The sequence below is a fragment of the Penicillium angulare genome (assembly GCF_028827245.1).
Source record: "Penicillium angulare strain IBT 27051 chromosome Unknown utg000004l_segment0_segment0, whole genome shotgun sequence".
In the NCBI taxonomy this organism is placed as follows: domain Eukaryota; kingdom Fungi; phylum Ascomycota; class Eurotiomycetes; order Eurotiales; family Aspergillaceae; genus Penicillium; species Penicillium angulare.
In genome coordinates, this window is record NW_026623163.1 from 1,069,281 (window position 1) to 1,084,329 (window position 15,049).

Here is a 15,049-nt window from a genome sequence, read left to right on the forward strand (position 1 = left end):
TGAGAGTCTGAGCGAGAGAGAATAAGGACGAGACTGGCTTTCTTTCCATCCATTACTTCCGTTCCTGTCAGTATGATGTGAGAACATTGTATTTGGCTGAGATAGGAGTTTCTTTTTTTCTTCCTATATCTTGATCTCTTGAGCCTCTTTGACCCGACCAACCCCGGCGTCTCGTTCCTGTTTTCTCTCGCGGTCTCCTGGAAATAAAGAGCATGTCTGACTAAAACTTTAAACCCGTTCAATCTGCGTCATAATGTAGGTTCGTAGAGGGCATGCGCATTCCTGTGGGTTTGTAGATATGTGAAATCCATGTGTTTATGTATAGATCGTGGTTGGCATTTTTTCCAGATATTATAACTAGTACGCACATTTGGGGCGTTGCCTTCTTCCTACCAATCCTAAAACCGCACAAAGTAGGTCACTGCAATACCGACAAGAGAAAAAGCCAGGAGGAATGGGAAATGTATTATATTTAATATGTATATACATAGCAGCCTCAAAGGCCATGCGCAAAGCACTGGCATGAACTGCAGGTAGAGCTGTCGTCAACCATTCCTACAAATCCAACTCGCGATCACACATCGGCCTACTAGTTAACGGAGACTACAACATAAGTATAATTATAATTATTTTATTCATCTTAAGACATAAGAGCTATAACGCAAGACAAGAACACTGTACAATCCACCCAAATCAATCATGAGTGACGATTTTTATAATGAGACAACTCCACCCACCCCTCCGGATCACCACCGTGACTCAAGACAGTATGTGGCGTCTCCGGTTCTTCCTCATCATATCTTGAAATAGAATCCGCCGAAGAAGAAGCCCCCACAGGCTCCACAGCCGCCGAAACACCCTTCGTCGACGAGATAGAAATTGTAGTAGTAACGATTGGCGGCTCAGCAGTCGATCCCATCTCCCCATTCTTAGACCTATATCCATACTGGTTATACTGCATATACTGATTTGGACTTCTGGAGGAGCCTCCCGACTTGATAAAGCGGGTAGTCAGTGGTCGGAATAAAGGCCAGACAGGTGGAATAGACATTGTGATGAGAACGACCCATTCCTCGACTTCACCCCAGCGGAAGAGGGTACCGACACCGTCTGTGGAAATATTAGCATACTGATTTCAAGAATACTGAATGTGTAAGTAGATAAGAGATGGGTAGGTAGAGCTTACAGGGTGGGTCATCGCTTAGAATGAACTTTGCAGCCCATGTGCGGACTATGGCTGCTACACCGGCGAAAACACCGCAGCCCATGAGGAAACTTAACCCCCATTTCAGCTTGCGGTCTATCCGGAGAGGGGCGAGCATTGTAACGGGGATGATGGCGAGGTAGAAGTCTGATAGGGCGGCTACTGCTCCGACGAAGTAAGTGTAGTGCACGCTTGTGGTATGGTTACACTGGTCTTGTCTTGTTGCATCCCATAACGCGGAGGGTGGTGAACATTGGAACCATTGGAGGATGACTTGAGGGATGTTGAGGACGATGTTGATAACGGCAACGGCGACGAGACTTCGGCGGATCTTTGGATCTGGAAATGAAATTGTTAGATAGGTGTATTCAGTATGGTAGGCCGGGGAAGAGTAACGTACTGCCCTGCTTGTTCATTTCAATTAGGAATGCAGCCACGGCAACCTTTCCAATTGGAATGGCCATATTGAAGAAGAATACCGTTATCCATGTGAAAAGAAGGTAATTGCCAAGTTGATTAGTAGCAATCACGACCTCGAGCTTGTTTCCGAGACCGTGGAGAATGGAGATAACACCGAAGGTCTGCGTAATAGCAGTAAGGAACTATTCGAGAATCAGTACGAGTTTCCTATAATCATTAATGGATATTCATGTTCCCATACCCATGCGACAAGCGACCAGATCAAAGCCGTTGTTCCAAACTTGTTAATTCTGAGTCGAACATAAATTCGCATAGCCATAAAGATAGTCGCCACCACACCAAGACCAATTCCTAGTCGCAGATCGCCGGGGCCACGGCCACCGTACGCAGGATAGCGATCATGGAGACCCATGATGTTGAAAATGACAGAGATCAAACACCGGAAGAGACAACCATGTGGGCGTGAATAGGCGCCCACGCATATATAACTCCGAAAAGCGAAGGCTCGGTACCCATCGGATGAATCGCACCATCAAAAGGGCTATTTTCACTTTTTGGATCAGTTTCAGGTGGAGAGGGCCGGTGCAACCATAGAACGAGGGGTACTGGGTGGCGGCTGCGAGCCTATAGATCTTACAAGTGGAGCCGGAAGGACCGATTAAGTCAAACAGCCCACGAACACGCGATGAATTTCTTCCATAGTTCTTCTAGCCCATCTCGCCTCGCCAAAATTCTACCTTTTACCCTTAATATAGAAAATTCAGGGGGCCGCGTAAGAGTACCGGGCTCTTGGTCCTATTTTTATTGTGATTTCATAAAATTTCATTTATCAATGGCTTTGTCCTCGTATGTAAAGGGAAATTATTGGCGGTTTTGGTTCTAAGCGAAGTGGCATTGTAAAAATTTGCCGCGGCTAGTGAATTGCCCCTACCAGCCACGATAGAACTCATTTTGTGGAGCAGAAATCTAGTGTCATGGTTTTGTCAATCGTGCAATGACATCTCGAGGCTTGGTCTCCGCTTTTCAGCGCTCGCCATATTCTACCACCTTTTCCTTGGGTGTCCACGCCTTTTTTTGAGACTAGCTCGTGGCTCCCCCGGTTCCGGATCGGACTTTTCGCCTTATTCGTCAATGCTGGTTGTCAGATATATTAATTATTAATTATTACGTGCATAGTACCTAGGTAGGGATTTTCAGCTGATACAATTCTCCACAATTCTCCGTTGACCGAAAAATAGATATGTTTGAAAAATGCTTGAAAATGGTCCCGAGGTCTTAGCATATAGTATATGGAGAGCTGAACTTTATGTCATGAATTGATTTCAAGTTCCTGGTTAACATGCATAGCGAGGGTACATTCGAAACGAGTGATAATAAGAGATAATTAGTGAATTGCTCGATTCATATTAAAGTACGTACAGTCTCTCAAGCTGCCAGTGTGCAACTTGAGGATTTAGAAAGATTCCTAGATTTCCACTTCTCCTTCTCATATCGCCGAACACGCAACCCTTCAATCATTCCATACCAGGATGTTGAACAAACATAGTAATCAAGTTGAATCCTGCTACTGAACAGCCATATGAGCCTCCTGGCCTGCATACAATCCCTTCAACCAACCTGTGGACATGAGTTGCAATGGTCAACCTTCCTCCAAAAGAAAGTCCACATAAAAGCCGCAATCAAAATCTGGGTCGGCAACAAAAGAATCACAACCTGCACTGACAACGCATTGAGAGGGTTCTTAAGGAGCTGCTGATCTTCGGAAAATGAAACTAGCTCGAAAAGAGCTGTGTTAATAATCGCTGTGATACCTAGTATGCCCGTCGTGATCCGCAGTAGAGTGAGAACAGTCGCAAGATTCGTGACAACTTGATCCGCATCCATTGTACTGAGTACTTCCAAAGAAGCTCTTTCCCCGGGGCTGTGAGAATTTAATACGTCTCGATATGAAAATAGGAAGAGAGGAAGAAGTAAGCGGAATTGGAGAAACTTCAGAAAGACGCATATTAAAATAGAGATGTTCAATCAAATTGGCTTGACACCTCAAGCCGAACCCCAGAATAGACATAAGCAACGTCATAAATATTCAAATCATCATCATTACATGAGGTTCCAAAGCCAACAGTATTCAGTGTGTAAATGCCCAGATCAACAGCGCAGCCATATCCGCGATTGGCAGTAGTGCAATAATATATCCTAGAACAATAAGGATACCCTTCAGCGGCTGCTCACACTTTTCTTCTGCATACTCAACAACAAAATCGGCAAGAGCAAAGCCACCACCACCAAGAACCAGTACAATCAATAACACAAGGCCGATCATAACAACCCATCCCAATACCGTAGCGAGAGCATTAAGAAGGTTGTCGACAACACGGTCGTAATCCATTTTGTTCATCTGGCAGGAAATGAAGAGAGGGAAGAAAATCAAAAGCCTTTAGGTTCTTATTGTCGGTTATCTAAAGCTTCCATGCTCTATCTTACAACCTCGCCAGTTCCAATAAAAAGGTTTTTCTTTTAGAAACGACGACCAGGTTGGGAACGCCTTCCAATTACATTGTCAACATAGTTATGATACTGTCGTTTCAGTCTCAAGACCGCTATCGGGGATTGGTATGAGATAGACACATTAAGACAGGACGCGAACCTACATGATACAATGTAAGTAAAATCTTCTTCTCTCTCAAGATTTAAGGAGAATATTGTTAGATAAAAAGATGCCTAACAGTCAATTTTCTAAAAGTAAAATTGTTGTCTAAGGAATCGGTATAACTTAGGGAGTGTCGACTCCCCTTTATTTTTCATGAGTGAATGTCTACCGACTATATTGGATACATCATCAATGCCAGACCCTCAAACTACTTCACTACGCTCACTGAAGCTGACCAGACTCGATAATCTGGACACGTCCGCGGGGTGTACCCGACTCGGTTCCAAGAGATTCAATGCTCTGTACCAAGTCCATGCCTTCAATAACACGTCCAAAGACAACGTGAGCTCCATCGAGCCAATCAGTGACAACGGTGGTGATGAAAAATTGCGAGCCGTTTCTAGTGGCCATATCAGCACCATACGCTAGCACATCAAAAAAGAAGGTCTGACAACTTACGTGCCAGGACCAGCATTGGCCATAGAGAGAAGACCAGGAGTGGTGTGCTTCAAGTTGAAGTTCTCATCGGGGAATGTTTCACCGTAGATGGATCGTCCACCGGTGCCCTTTAAATATTAATTAATATCAATCATCATCCACGACAAATTTACTAAACTTACATCTCCACGAGTGAAGTCACCACCCTGGAGCATGAACTGCGGAATCACGCGGTGGAAAGAGCTTCCCTTATATCCGAATCCACGTTCACCAGTGCAAAGGGCACGGAAATTCTCAGCTGTGCGGGGCACGACGTTGGCGAAGAGCTCGAAAATAATGCGTCCCTGAGGGGCTGTTGTGTATCAGCAAAGTTAGTTGTATGGACAATCGTGGGATGAATCTTACAGCCGTTGACTGCAATGTCGAAAAAGACAACTGGGTTAGACATGTTTGTTGGATGATAAAATAGGCTGATGTTTGTTTAATGAAAAAATGTTATCACAATCGATTTTTATATGCGGGCGCGGGGTAGTGCGATAAGAGGGCGCAGGTCGACCTAGCTTTAAACAGGTATCCACCCTAACATCAAGTATATCCCTTCCTACCTAGGAGCACTGTTTTGTATTGTAAAAAATCAAGCGAGTCCTCGATATTTAAATATTTAGTACTGATCTTCGTATTCCTAATCCGGTTAGACCGGTGTCAGGGTATATCAATTTGGATTTCTAGCGAACACTACCACTCGTGGTATGGGATAGAATACTATTCAGCTGAGCCCATGACGTCAATTTCTGTCAATTTTCGCGCAGGCTATTATTGACACATGTAATATTTTATTAATCATATCCACGCGTTAATGTGAAAAAAAAAGTGGCAGCACTTAGTCGCGACGGATGGTATACGGATTACTATCCGGATATTACTAGTATTTCCAGATTTACAAACAACTGCCTATACATTTTCCTGTCTGTGCTTGTCCAGTACATAGGACCACAGGGTGTGTAGAGCAGGGATTTTTTATAAATATTGCTATAATTGAAGAACATCCCTCTCAACCGGCTTCTCAGCATGAACTTGCGCGGGCATATAAATCGAACGTGCAGGTCAAGCAAGAAGTGGACCTACTTGAGCTTGAGCATATGATCGCGACACGAGAGAGAACACTTGATGAGGAACATTTGAACATCTTGATTGACTGGCCTCTCAGCGCGAGCGCTAATACCCAATTCACATGATCAACACCGTTCCCTAAACTGCCCTAGGTCTTACCACCCTCTGGTATCTCAGTCTTAGCTATTCCCAGTGAAGATCAGCACTTGAAATAGTATTCCGCAGTCGATAGCACAAGGGCAAATATAGTAACTGGTTCTATTGCCTTCGCGATGGCATATCCATGAAAGATTGACAAGGAAACGTTCGTGAGTCAATTTGTTATCTGGCAGAACATAAAAATACTGTGTAAATTCGGGTCGCTGGAAAGAGATGAAGAGGGAGAAGTAGTTAAAAAGCTTTCAAGTTCTTATTTTTAGCTATCTAATAAAGTTCGACCAAATTGTCTTAGCACCCAGAGCCGAACTTGGAACAGTCATCTGGCCATAAGTGCAACTTGGCCAAATCCGTTTCCGAAGACAACAATATTCAGGTATCGAATGTTGTAATTAAGCTAGGGGGAATTGGCAAAGTAGCATATAAATATATGAGGAGAATAGCTGTGTAGATTTTTCAAGAAAGAAGAGCTGTTTCCTTCCCAAGATCCGGGAGAAGGACGTCATCTAAATACATGGAAGACTCGAGATCTAGCTACCATACAAAAGTAGCGGTGAACATCATTCCGAGCAACCACGTTCCACGGCAGCATCACAGCAGTTGATATTGAATTTTCACTGTGATACCACGTACACATGCATATCAAATATCAAACGTGCATCGCATTATGACCTGATACAGGCCTCGTTGAGCCAACAATATGATCGGCATTTTAGAAACTAGCGTAGCCTAGCATAGCCTAGCACTTGCATCATCGGAGCTCGACTTCTGGCCTTTCTTTGCAATATGATGATCGAAGGCCCAAATCAACAGCGCAACCACACACACGATTGGCGTCAGTGCAATAAAACACACCGGAGGGACCATGTACATCCATCCATTCTCATTTCTCAGGTGACTAACAAAGGAACCATAAGAATCAACAGACCTGCAGTCATAGGTAGCGCAGGTGATACCATCGAGCTTACCACAATGACCAATTTTACCACATGTAAGAAAACAGAAGTAAGATTTTTGACAGCACGTTTGATATCCATTTCCTTCGTGGTTCCAAAAAAATATACAATTTCATTTAGGCCGAGAACATTGAGAGGATGAAAAGAAGAAGAAAGATGCAGGAATTCAAGTCCCCGGCCTGATGATCCAACAACGAATAAAGTTGTACCAAAAAAGTTTAGCGCCCAAAGCCGAACACAGACAGTCATCTGGTCATATTTACGACTTCGCCAACGCAGCATTTTGCCCAGAAGAAAAGAATGACCCCGGAAGTCTCCCCATATTTATCCCTCACCCAAAAAGCAAGAGGCATCATGAGCACCCCAATGCCTGCAGTAATAAGTATTACAGTAAGTGCCACTAAGCATATCACAGTAAAGATTTGTACCACAGGTAAGAAAGCTGAACCTGAAACAGACATCTGGGTATATCACAACTTCCAACCTCAGACTCCAATGAATCATCATAATTAGTACATCCGAGTCTCAACGAAATTCCAGTGGACAGCAACATTTAGGAAAGGAGTACCACCGCTAACACCCCAGTCACAAGCAATGTTGGCAGCAGTGGAGCAACATATTTTAGAACTTTGGGAACGACCTTGAGTTTCTTCCCAGACTCTTCTTCCCAGTTGCGCAGAAGAGGAATCAAAACCGCGATAGAAGCCCAAGTAAGACCTCCAATAAAAGCCAAAAACGCGAGTATGCTGATTATCTGGACGAATGAAAATTCAAGTCTGTCGGACAGGGTATATCCTTCCCAATAGGAGTACATTGTGTGCGGAACATGAGGATTCGAGGTTGTCAAGGAAATATGGAGGCAGTTGGGATCCGAGGTGATGAAAGAGAAGAGAGGGAAGAGGAAAGGAACCATCTGGAAACCTCTTGGCCTTATCCAAGTTAGTATGGGCATATAATAGAGTTCGACCAAGTTGTCCTAGTTCCTAGAGCGGATCATTGGAGATTGTCATAGCGACGTATATAGATTAAGGAGGGGGTGCCTGCCTAAATAAGCTCAGCAGCGAAGTTCATTCCGATCAAGCCGGGCCTAGAAGTTTTGATGACAAGACGCTACGCCCCAGACACTTCAATGGTTCCAAGTATTCCCATTTCATGACATTTTGTTGTGAAAGTATGTTCCTTTAATTTCACATATGATAAGGAAACAACAAAAAGCATACGCGCCCTGCACAGCTCATATATAATAACTCAGCGACAGATTCAAAGCCCGACACTGAAGGGTCTCGTCCAATTGCACCATTTCCGATGGCCATTGCAATCTCCTCATCTTATATTGATTTCCCTGAAACGGCAACCATTTCTCCGTCTCTTCAATCTGCCGAGTCGTATTGACATACCCTCTTGCCTCCAAAAAGTCCAAACTAGGTGTCGGATCCGCAGAACGAGCGAAACTCGCCCAGGAATCAAGTATATACTGCTCAAACGGCAAATCAAGATCATCCCGAAACGGAAGTCCGATCCTCAACACATTGCCAAACACATAATACAGTTCTCCAGAATGACACTTGAAGTACTCCAGGCTTGGATCACCATCCGGAGACTCCGCTGTGGACGGTGCTTGGCAGAGAGGAGGATTCGGCGACCACCCTGGCATCTGGTAGGTACGATTGAATTCATAGAAGAATATTTTCGGAAATATCTTGTTATTGTATCCTGCATATGCGGTTGCTTGATCGATACAGCGGAACATACCGTCTGTAGCTACTCGAGAGGATGTGTTGAATATGTCGAGCGTGTAGTTTGCACCTGATGGAATTGGGAAGAGTTCGCTGGGCGCTACATTCGAAGGAAGATCATTTTCACTCAGGAATTCTTGGATCGTTTCATCGCTTGAAGGGAAGTCAATGAAAGGTGAGCCGTCATCTCTCGTTGTCCCAAGAAGTAAAGGTACGTTTGCTGTGGTTTTTGGACTTGTAAGACCCAGTTCGGAAGTTTGAAGATACTCGCCATCGACAACAAGATATCTGGCACTGTCCGCCAAATTTGTGATTGTGAATGCTGGAAGTTCTCTCATGCAATCGATTCTCGACTTTGCAAATGTGCAATTTGTTTCCTTCAGAATGGCGTTCCCTACAACCTCCATTTCCTCGGCAATAGTATAGTATTTCGAGTATGTCGTCCCATATCCTACACCTCCCAAATTACTTTGCATGATTGCGTTCGAGAACAGTCCCCGAGCCTTTTCAGAGGCAAGCAATGCTCTCACTGAGCCTGCACCCGCTGACTGTCCGAATATAGTCACTCGGTCTGGATCACCGCCAAAGTCCTCGATATTACGGCGCACCCATTCTAGCGCAGTAATCTGGTCTGCCATGCCATAATTTCCATTAGTCGTTCCATCATCGAGGGCGAGGAATCCCAAATTTCCCAAGCGGTAGTTGGTCGTGACTACAACCACATCTCCCCGTGAAGCGAGATTACCCCCATCGAACGTAGGATCACTTCCAGTGCCACTTGTGAATGCACCACCATGGACCCAGAGCATCACTGGCTTCAGTCCCTTCTTCTGCCTATTGTTTGGTTTTGGCAAAAATGGAGTCCAAACATTGAGGAAGAAGCAGTCTTCTGCGCCGCTTGAAAGCTGCGCACATTCGGAACCGTAGTTGAGGGCTGAAACATGTTCTCCATTTCCTTCATAGAGCTGGGAATATGTCCACCGTTTCGGATTCGGAGCATATCTTATTCCAAGAAAGCGAAAACTGAACCGATCGCGAAATCTGATATGAGGTCAGCGTAGTCTCTATTCTGCCTTGAAGGTAGCCACCAGCTTACCCTGTCAAATATTCATTGTTCGAATGAACCGAAACCTGCCAGGTCGAGTTTGTATCTTGAATCTCTGAGTTGGAGTACGGTGCAGATTGAGTACATATTGCTGGAAGTTTGGAATTGGCAGATGCCTTCTGAACCTTTCCATTCACGTCGATAGTGGATGGGGTGTTATGGACAGGAGCAATCCAATAGTCCTGGCTATTTGCATACTTTCCCTGAAAAATGAGATAATCCAGATCACTCTTTATTTCTGAAAATCCTGTCTGATATGTCCACAGCGTTTCTCTGAGACTTTTACATGTCTCGATAGCTTTCTGTAGTGGCATTGGGTCAAGCAGCAGGACTCCAGAGTTGGCTAATGAGCTCGTATTCTCTATGTTTTAATCAGCCAAGACACTCATCTCCAATCAGAGATGCGATACCTACGCATCAAATCATTATGAATAATGATTGAGATATCCGAATTTATCGAGCTAGGGCTTACCGTCGCATTTGCGAGGGTAGCCAAGAACAGACCAATACCAAAGATCTTCCTCATTTCGAATACTGCGGAAAAACCAAAACTAATAAAATATCGGGATCTTCATTTTTACAAGTGCTTGAATTACCCCAGGGCTTTTAAGATATTTCGGGGTAAATGCACTTGTAATTAGCATATTAGCCACGGTCGTCAACCCCGCGCCGGGAAAATCGTCTACCCAAAGGAGTAAAGCTTGTCCTATATTCAGCCGGTGTCGTAGAAGCAAACTTCTTCAGAAGGCATTCCAAGGTTGATTTGTTTGATTTTCAAATTACACCATTACAATTAGTAGCCTTCAATAGCGCAAAGAGGTAGATAATGGATAAATACCACCAGACATCTCTATAGCTTAGTAATTTGCTTCAATGCCAGTGAGATCACATTGCATGCTGCGCACTTTCAAGTTGTGACTCTCCTAAACTTTACACACACAATGTCTCCCGTTGAAATGAAGAAAAAAAACGAGACCAATTCGAGACTCGAGCCACAAACACATAACGAATACACTGCACCTGGCTTTGACGTGCTGGATCTCGACGCCGTGGAAAAGCTACTTCAAGATCCAGATAATGTAGTTTTTTGTCATGCTGTCACAGTAGTCAAGATATCACCGGAAGTGGTTGTCAAGTTTGGACCCGATTTCAATAATATTGAGGCTAGAAACATGATGTATGTTGCAAAAAAAACACCGCGGTACCTGTACCGAAAGTTTTCGCCTATTCAACATACGGGCCTATTGATCATGACATTGGTGACTATGGAAGCTTATACGATGCCTATATCTTTATGAGCTTTGTCGGGGGCGAAATACTCGAGAACGCTTGGGGATCTCTTGACGTATCGTCCAAATGTCGTATATTTGAACAACTCACAAACTACATCGAGGAGATTCGACACATGAATAGTGTTGAGCATATTGTTTCCATATACAAAGGCCTTGTCCTTCACCACAGCCTGTCAACCTCCTGACGATAAAGGTATGGGACCAAAAGTTTAGTTTTCTTTTCCCCTTTTTTCTCACCAAGACTGATAACCCTCCATTAGGATCCTTTAATTCCGCGAAAGATTTCAATACAGCACTGATTGACACATATAAAATGCGTGCACCAAAACGCCACATCAAAAGTTTTCTCAATGGAATGCTTTCCAAGTCTCACAAAATTGTATCCACCCACGGTGATCTTCGACCACCAAACATCATAGTCAGAAATGGGAGTGTGGCTGCTATCATCGACTGGATGGCAGAGTGACTGGACGGACTACTTGATGCAAATTTTAGAACCATATCATGCGAAGTACGTTACGCACTCTTTTCTAATGGAGAAGCTCTTGATATAGATAAGCCATTAGTATGATCAATTGAATGAACTTGTGTTTAGTATGTACTTATTCGGTACTTATTTCAGTCAGCGCATACCCACACAAGTTACAACTAGTATGGCTACCATTAAAGGATAAATGCTATAGCTATAAGCTGAACCACGATAGCTGGCCCTTGATTGGCGGATAATCCAAACAAACGCTCCTTGAAGAGACATTGTCTCAAAAAACATAGGCCTATCCAAGTTGGGAAGTACCAATACCAGCCACACTAGTTGAAGGCGGCTCAAAAGGTCCACCACTTTACCCAAGACAAACAAACATTCACCGTGTCATCCATCATTTCAACCCCATCTCAATCAATCCATTACTACAAGACCAAAACCAAGACCTTACCTCATCAACCCCTCACTAATCTCATCACATCATCAAAATGACCCCATTACCAAGCCCAAGCCCCCCGCCACCTGCATCAACAGGAACAACGGGAACAATAGCGCCCCCGCCTCCGCCCCCTCCTCCCCCAATAGACCCGCGCAAGATATCACCCGCATTCAAACTAAAAACCAAGGCACACGAGCGCCTAGCCCGCAATTCAAACTTACCCAAAGAGACACGGCCAGCCCCAATAGGCCCCTACTTCTTCTATGGATCCCTTCTGGATCCGAATATGCTTACTGAGATCCTGGAGCTGGATCGGGACCAGGAGGTGCCTGAGCTGCGGCCCGCCTCACTAGGGATGGGTATGAATGTAAGATGTGGAGACAGTATCCGGCTCTTATGAAGAGTTCAAATTCAGGATCTGGGAATAGTTATGTGGAGGGAGCAGTGTATACTGTGACTTGCATTGAGCATGCGGAGAAATTAGCAGCGTATGAGACGGTGAATTATCAGGTTGTTGAGTGTGAGTTTCGATTTACGGATACGGATGAGGACGGGAAAGGGAAAGGGAATCCTGTGAAAGGAGTGGGGGGTGTATTTCTTTTTGATGGTTATGGGGAAGATTTGAGTGATGGGGTCTTTGATTTGAGGGTTTGGTTGAAGCGGGTTGGAAGATTTGCTGCGTTGGAGCAATTGGAGGCCAAACCGTGCATTGAGCGGGTAGTGGACCCCGAGTTTCCAGTTGTACAATACTATGTGCCCAGGTGGAGGGGCGTTGTTTCTTGTGTTGGATTGTGTTGGATTTTTGTAGATTGATTCTAGGATGTTCCATGATGAAAGTTTGTTGTAGGTGCGGTGCGATTTCCGCGGGGTCTTATCATGACAACTAAGTGTTACGGTGACCTATTATAGATAGTTATAGGTACGTACTGTATACCTGAATAGTCTAGAGAGCCAATGATGGGTTTTACGGCTGGATAGTCCGAAACAGACAACTCAGACGTGTTGTAATATGGAATTCAGTATGTCTGAGTGAAGTGAATCAGCAGACGTCCAGGGTGCGGAGTACGGTGGGTATACGGAGGAGTCATATTCGAAGTAATATAGTCAGAGTCAGAGTCACACACAGTACTAAGGAGGACATTAGGACGATTGTGGAGTGGCTTCTTGAACCCCACGACGGCTACCCCCACTAAGCGGACCAAACGAGATAAAACAAGGAAATGCGTCATTTTACAAGAAAGATAGCCTCGGAATCTAGGAGGATGGATATGTAGTAACACGCATAGTATCTAAGCATCCACTTCCAAGGTTATGAACAAGTGTTCCGGTATACGTGTACTTAACAAGATTGATTGACGGTACCTGTGCTGTGCTGGGCCTTGCATTCCCTCGGGCTCGGTCCACCGGGCAACATACCTCAGCACGGGGACCGAAGGCGAGAGAAAATGCGCATCGCACATTCCCATAACTGGATAAAGTTAATGTACTGGCTGTACTAGTAAATCACAGCTGCGCGTGATTAGAATTATAATTGGCAGCGCTAAGAGCGCAATCCGGAACACGCGTCGGAGTGGTATTGTATTTTGGTGGCCGTGCAGTGCAGTGTGGAGCAGGTGCGAGCGGACCTTTTACTACAGGCCAGCTGAATGTGCTGACCAGTGCCAATGCCAGTGGTGGGAGCCTTACTCATCTGGGCACGTTGGATCCATTGATTATGGGGCGGTACTCCGTACAGGGTACACGATAGTCAAGTACTTGGTACCGGGATGACGTCAAAGTGCTGCTGGTCGAGACCGTGATAATAGTGTAAGAGCCGGCAAAGTGGATGCAAAGGGAAAGTGGGTTTTGGAGGGGTAATTGGTTTGGAATAAAAGGTTGAAAATCTATTGTGGGATTGAAATTGTGAAGCGATGAAGATGAAGTTGAAGAGTGAAATGTGGTATCCAGTGACAGTCGGGATCAGTACCAGGTGACTACACTCTGTGGTGAGAGGACACTGCACGTGCCGGGAAGGAGGCTTATCAGTACGCAACCAAGTGTTCGAAGTGGAAGAAGGTTTCTTCTGCAACGTACGTGGTAGGTATCTACATACACTAGAGTAGGTACCTCCGGATCTAGTACGTTTATCTATGTATATCTATGTATAACTATGTATAGGGTTACAGCCCTGCGGGATATACGATAACGTCGTGAGGGGGTTGCGATCTCGGATGTACGTTGAGGAACTTGGGCCCCTGGTTAGTTTCCCTCCTACCAGAGTGGAGGGAAGAGGAATCCTAATCAGGATCTAATATCCTAATTAGATCCTAACTATTAGAGAGGATAAAAAAGGAAGACATCAAAAAGATGTCAAGATGACATAGATATCTTAATTCTGAGCCCATCTATACTTGTCCCACAGTATAAAGCAAAAATCCATATAGTAAGTCGCTCACTGAACCCCGGAACCACCCGGGCCCTGGGCGATCCACGAGGCGCCAATCAATCCGCCCACGCGCAGCGCCTGGGCAGCACCTGCGGAGTCATAGGAGATCCATACTTTCCCTTTCCAAGGAGAGAGAGGGGCACTCTATACTAGAAAGTCACACAAATCCATTTTATTACTTCTATACATTTCATCCAAGAACTTCTCTTTTTCTTTCTTCTACTCTACCCCTCCTCGTTAACTACGCTCTTCCGCAACCTCTTTGTAGTTTGATCTGTCATCCTTTGTCTAGATCGACACTCCTTACCGCGTCGCAATCGTACCCTAATTTCCCGTTACGTGGAAAACTGGTGTCGCGCGTACCTGCGTGTCTCTTTAAACCACTCAGGTTCTTTGTTTCTTGTCAAAAAGAAGTAAGTCGTGTCTTTGTTCTTTGTGACTGTTTCTTCTTTCTCCCTTTCATTCTACATCCCGCATTTGGAAATAGAACCAATGTATTTACCCTCCCCCCTGGTCGCCACTTGAAAGTGCCCCCAACCCAATACCATGGGTGCGGCTGTGTCGCATTCGTATGGTCCTCATCTGACTCACATATACTGACTATGCGCGCGCAACTTTTCAGACAAATCCCCCATTT

General features: G+C 44.8%; 7 protein-coding genes across 7 annotated transcripts; 2 read left to right on the plus strand and 5 right to left on the minus strand.

Moving 5' to 3' along the window:
• Positions 1-697: 697 nt before the first annotated feature.
• N7478_004330 (uncharacterized protein) lies at positions 698-2,036 on the minus strand (the record flags this gene model as incomplete). The annotated part of the gene is made up of 4 exons (XM_056920544.1): positions 698-1,110; positions 1,187-1,543; positions 1,605-1,806; positions 1,866-2,036. The coding sequence occupies 4 exons, from the start codon at positions 2,034-2,036 to the stop codon at positions 698-700; spliced, it is 1,143 nt and encodes a 380-aa protein (XP_056778581.1).
• Positions 2,037-3,232: 1,196 nt separating this feature from the next.
• Positions 3,233-3,508, minus strand: N7478_004331 (uncharacterized protein; the record flags this gene model as incomplete). Its single annotated transcript, XM_056920545.1, has 1 exon — positions 3,233-3,508. The coding sequence occupies one exon, from the start codon at positions 3,506-3,508 to the stop codon at positions 3,233-3,235; it is 276 nt and encodes a 91-aa protein (XP_056778582.1).
• Positions 3,509-3,752: 244 nt separating this feature from the next.
• N7478_004332 (uncharacterized protein) lies at positions 3,753-4,013 on the minus strand (the record flags this gene model as incomplete). The annotated part of the gene is made up of 1 exon (XM_056920546.1): positions 3,753-4,013. The coding sequence occupies one exon, from the start codon at positions 4,011-4,013 to the stop codon at positions 3,753-3,755; it is 261 nt and encodes an 86-aa protein (XP_056778583.1).
• Positions 4,014-4,496: 483 nt separating this feature from the next.
• Positions 4,497-5,160, minus strand: N7478_004333 (peptidylprolyl isomerase; the record flags this gene model as incomplete). The annotated part of the gene is made up of 4 exons (XM_056920547.1): positions 4,497-4,674; positions 4,734-4,840; positions 4,895-5,064; positions 5,118-5,160. 4 exons carry the CDS (start codon positions 5,158-5,160, stop codon positions 4,497-4,499), a joined length of 498 nt encoding a protein of 165 aa, XP_056778584.1.
• Positions 5,161-8,168: 3,008 nt separating this feature from the next.
• On the minus strand, positions 8,169-10,301 carry N7478_004334 (uncharacterized protein; the record flags this gene model as incomplete). Its single annotated transcript, XM_056920548.1, has 3 exons — positions 8,169-9,711; positions 9,767-10,136; positions 10,190-10,301. 3 exons carry the CDS (start codon positions 10,299-10,301, stop codon positions 8,169-8,171), a joined length of 2,025 nt encoding a protein of 674 aa, XP_056778585.1.
• Positions 10,302-10,716: 415 nt separating this feature from the next.
• On the plus strand, positions 10,717-11,073 carry N7478_004335 (uncharacterized protein; the record flags this gene model as incomplete). Its single annotated transcript, XM_056920549.1, has 1 exon — positions 10,717-11,073. One exon carries the CDS (start codon positions 10,717-10,719, stop codon positions 11,071-11,073), a length of 357 nt encoding a protein of 118 aa, XP_056778586.1.
• Positions 11,074-12,036: 963 nt separating this feature from the next.
• N7478_004336 (uncharacterized protein) lies at positions 12,037-12,800 on the plus strand (the record flags this gene model as incomplete). The annotated part of the gene is made up of 2 exons (XM_056920550.1): positions 12,037-12,346; positions 12,403-12,800. 2 exons carry the CDS (start codon positions 12,037-12,039, stop codon positions 12,798-12,800), a joined length of 708 nt encoding a protein of 235 aa, XP_056778587.1.
• Between the last annotated feature and the right edge of the window lie 2,249 nt (positions 12,801-15,049).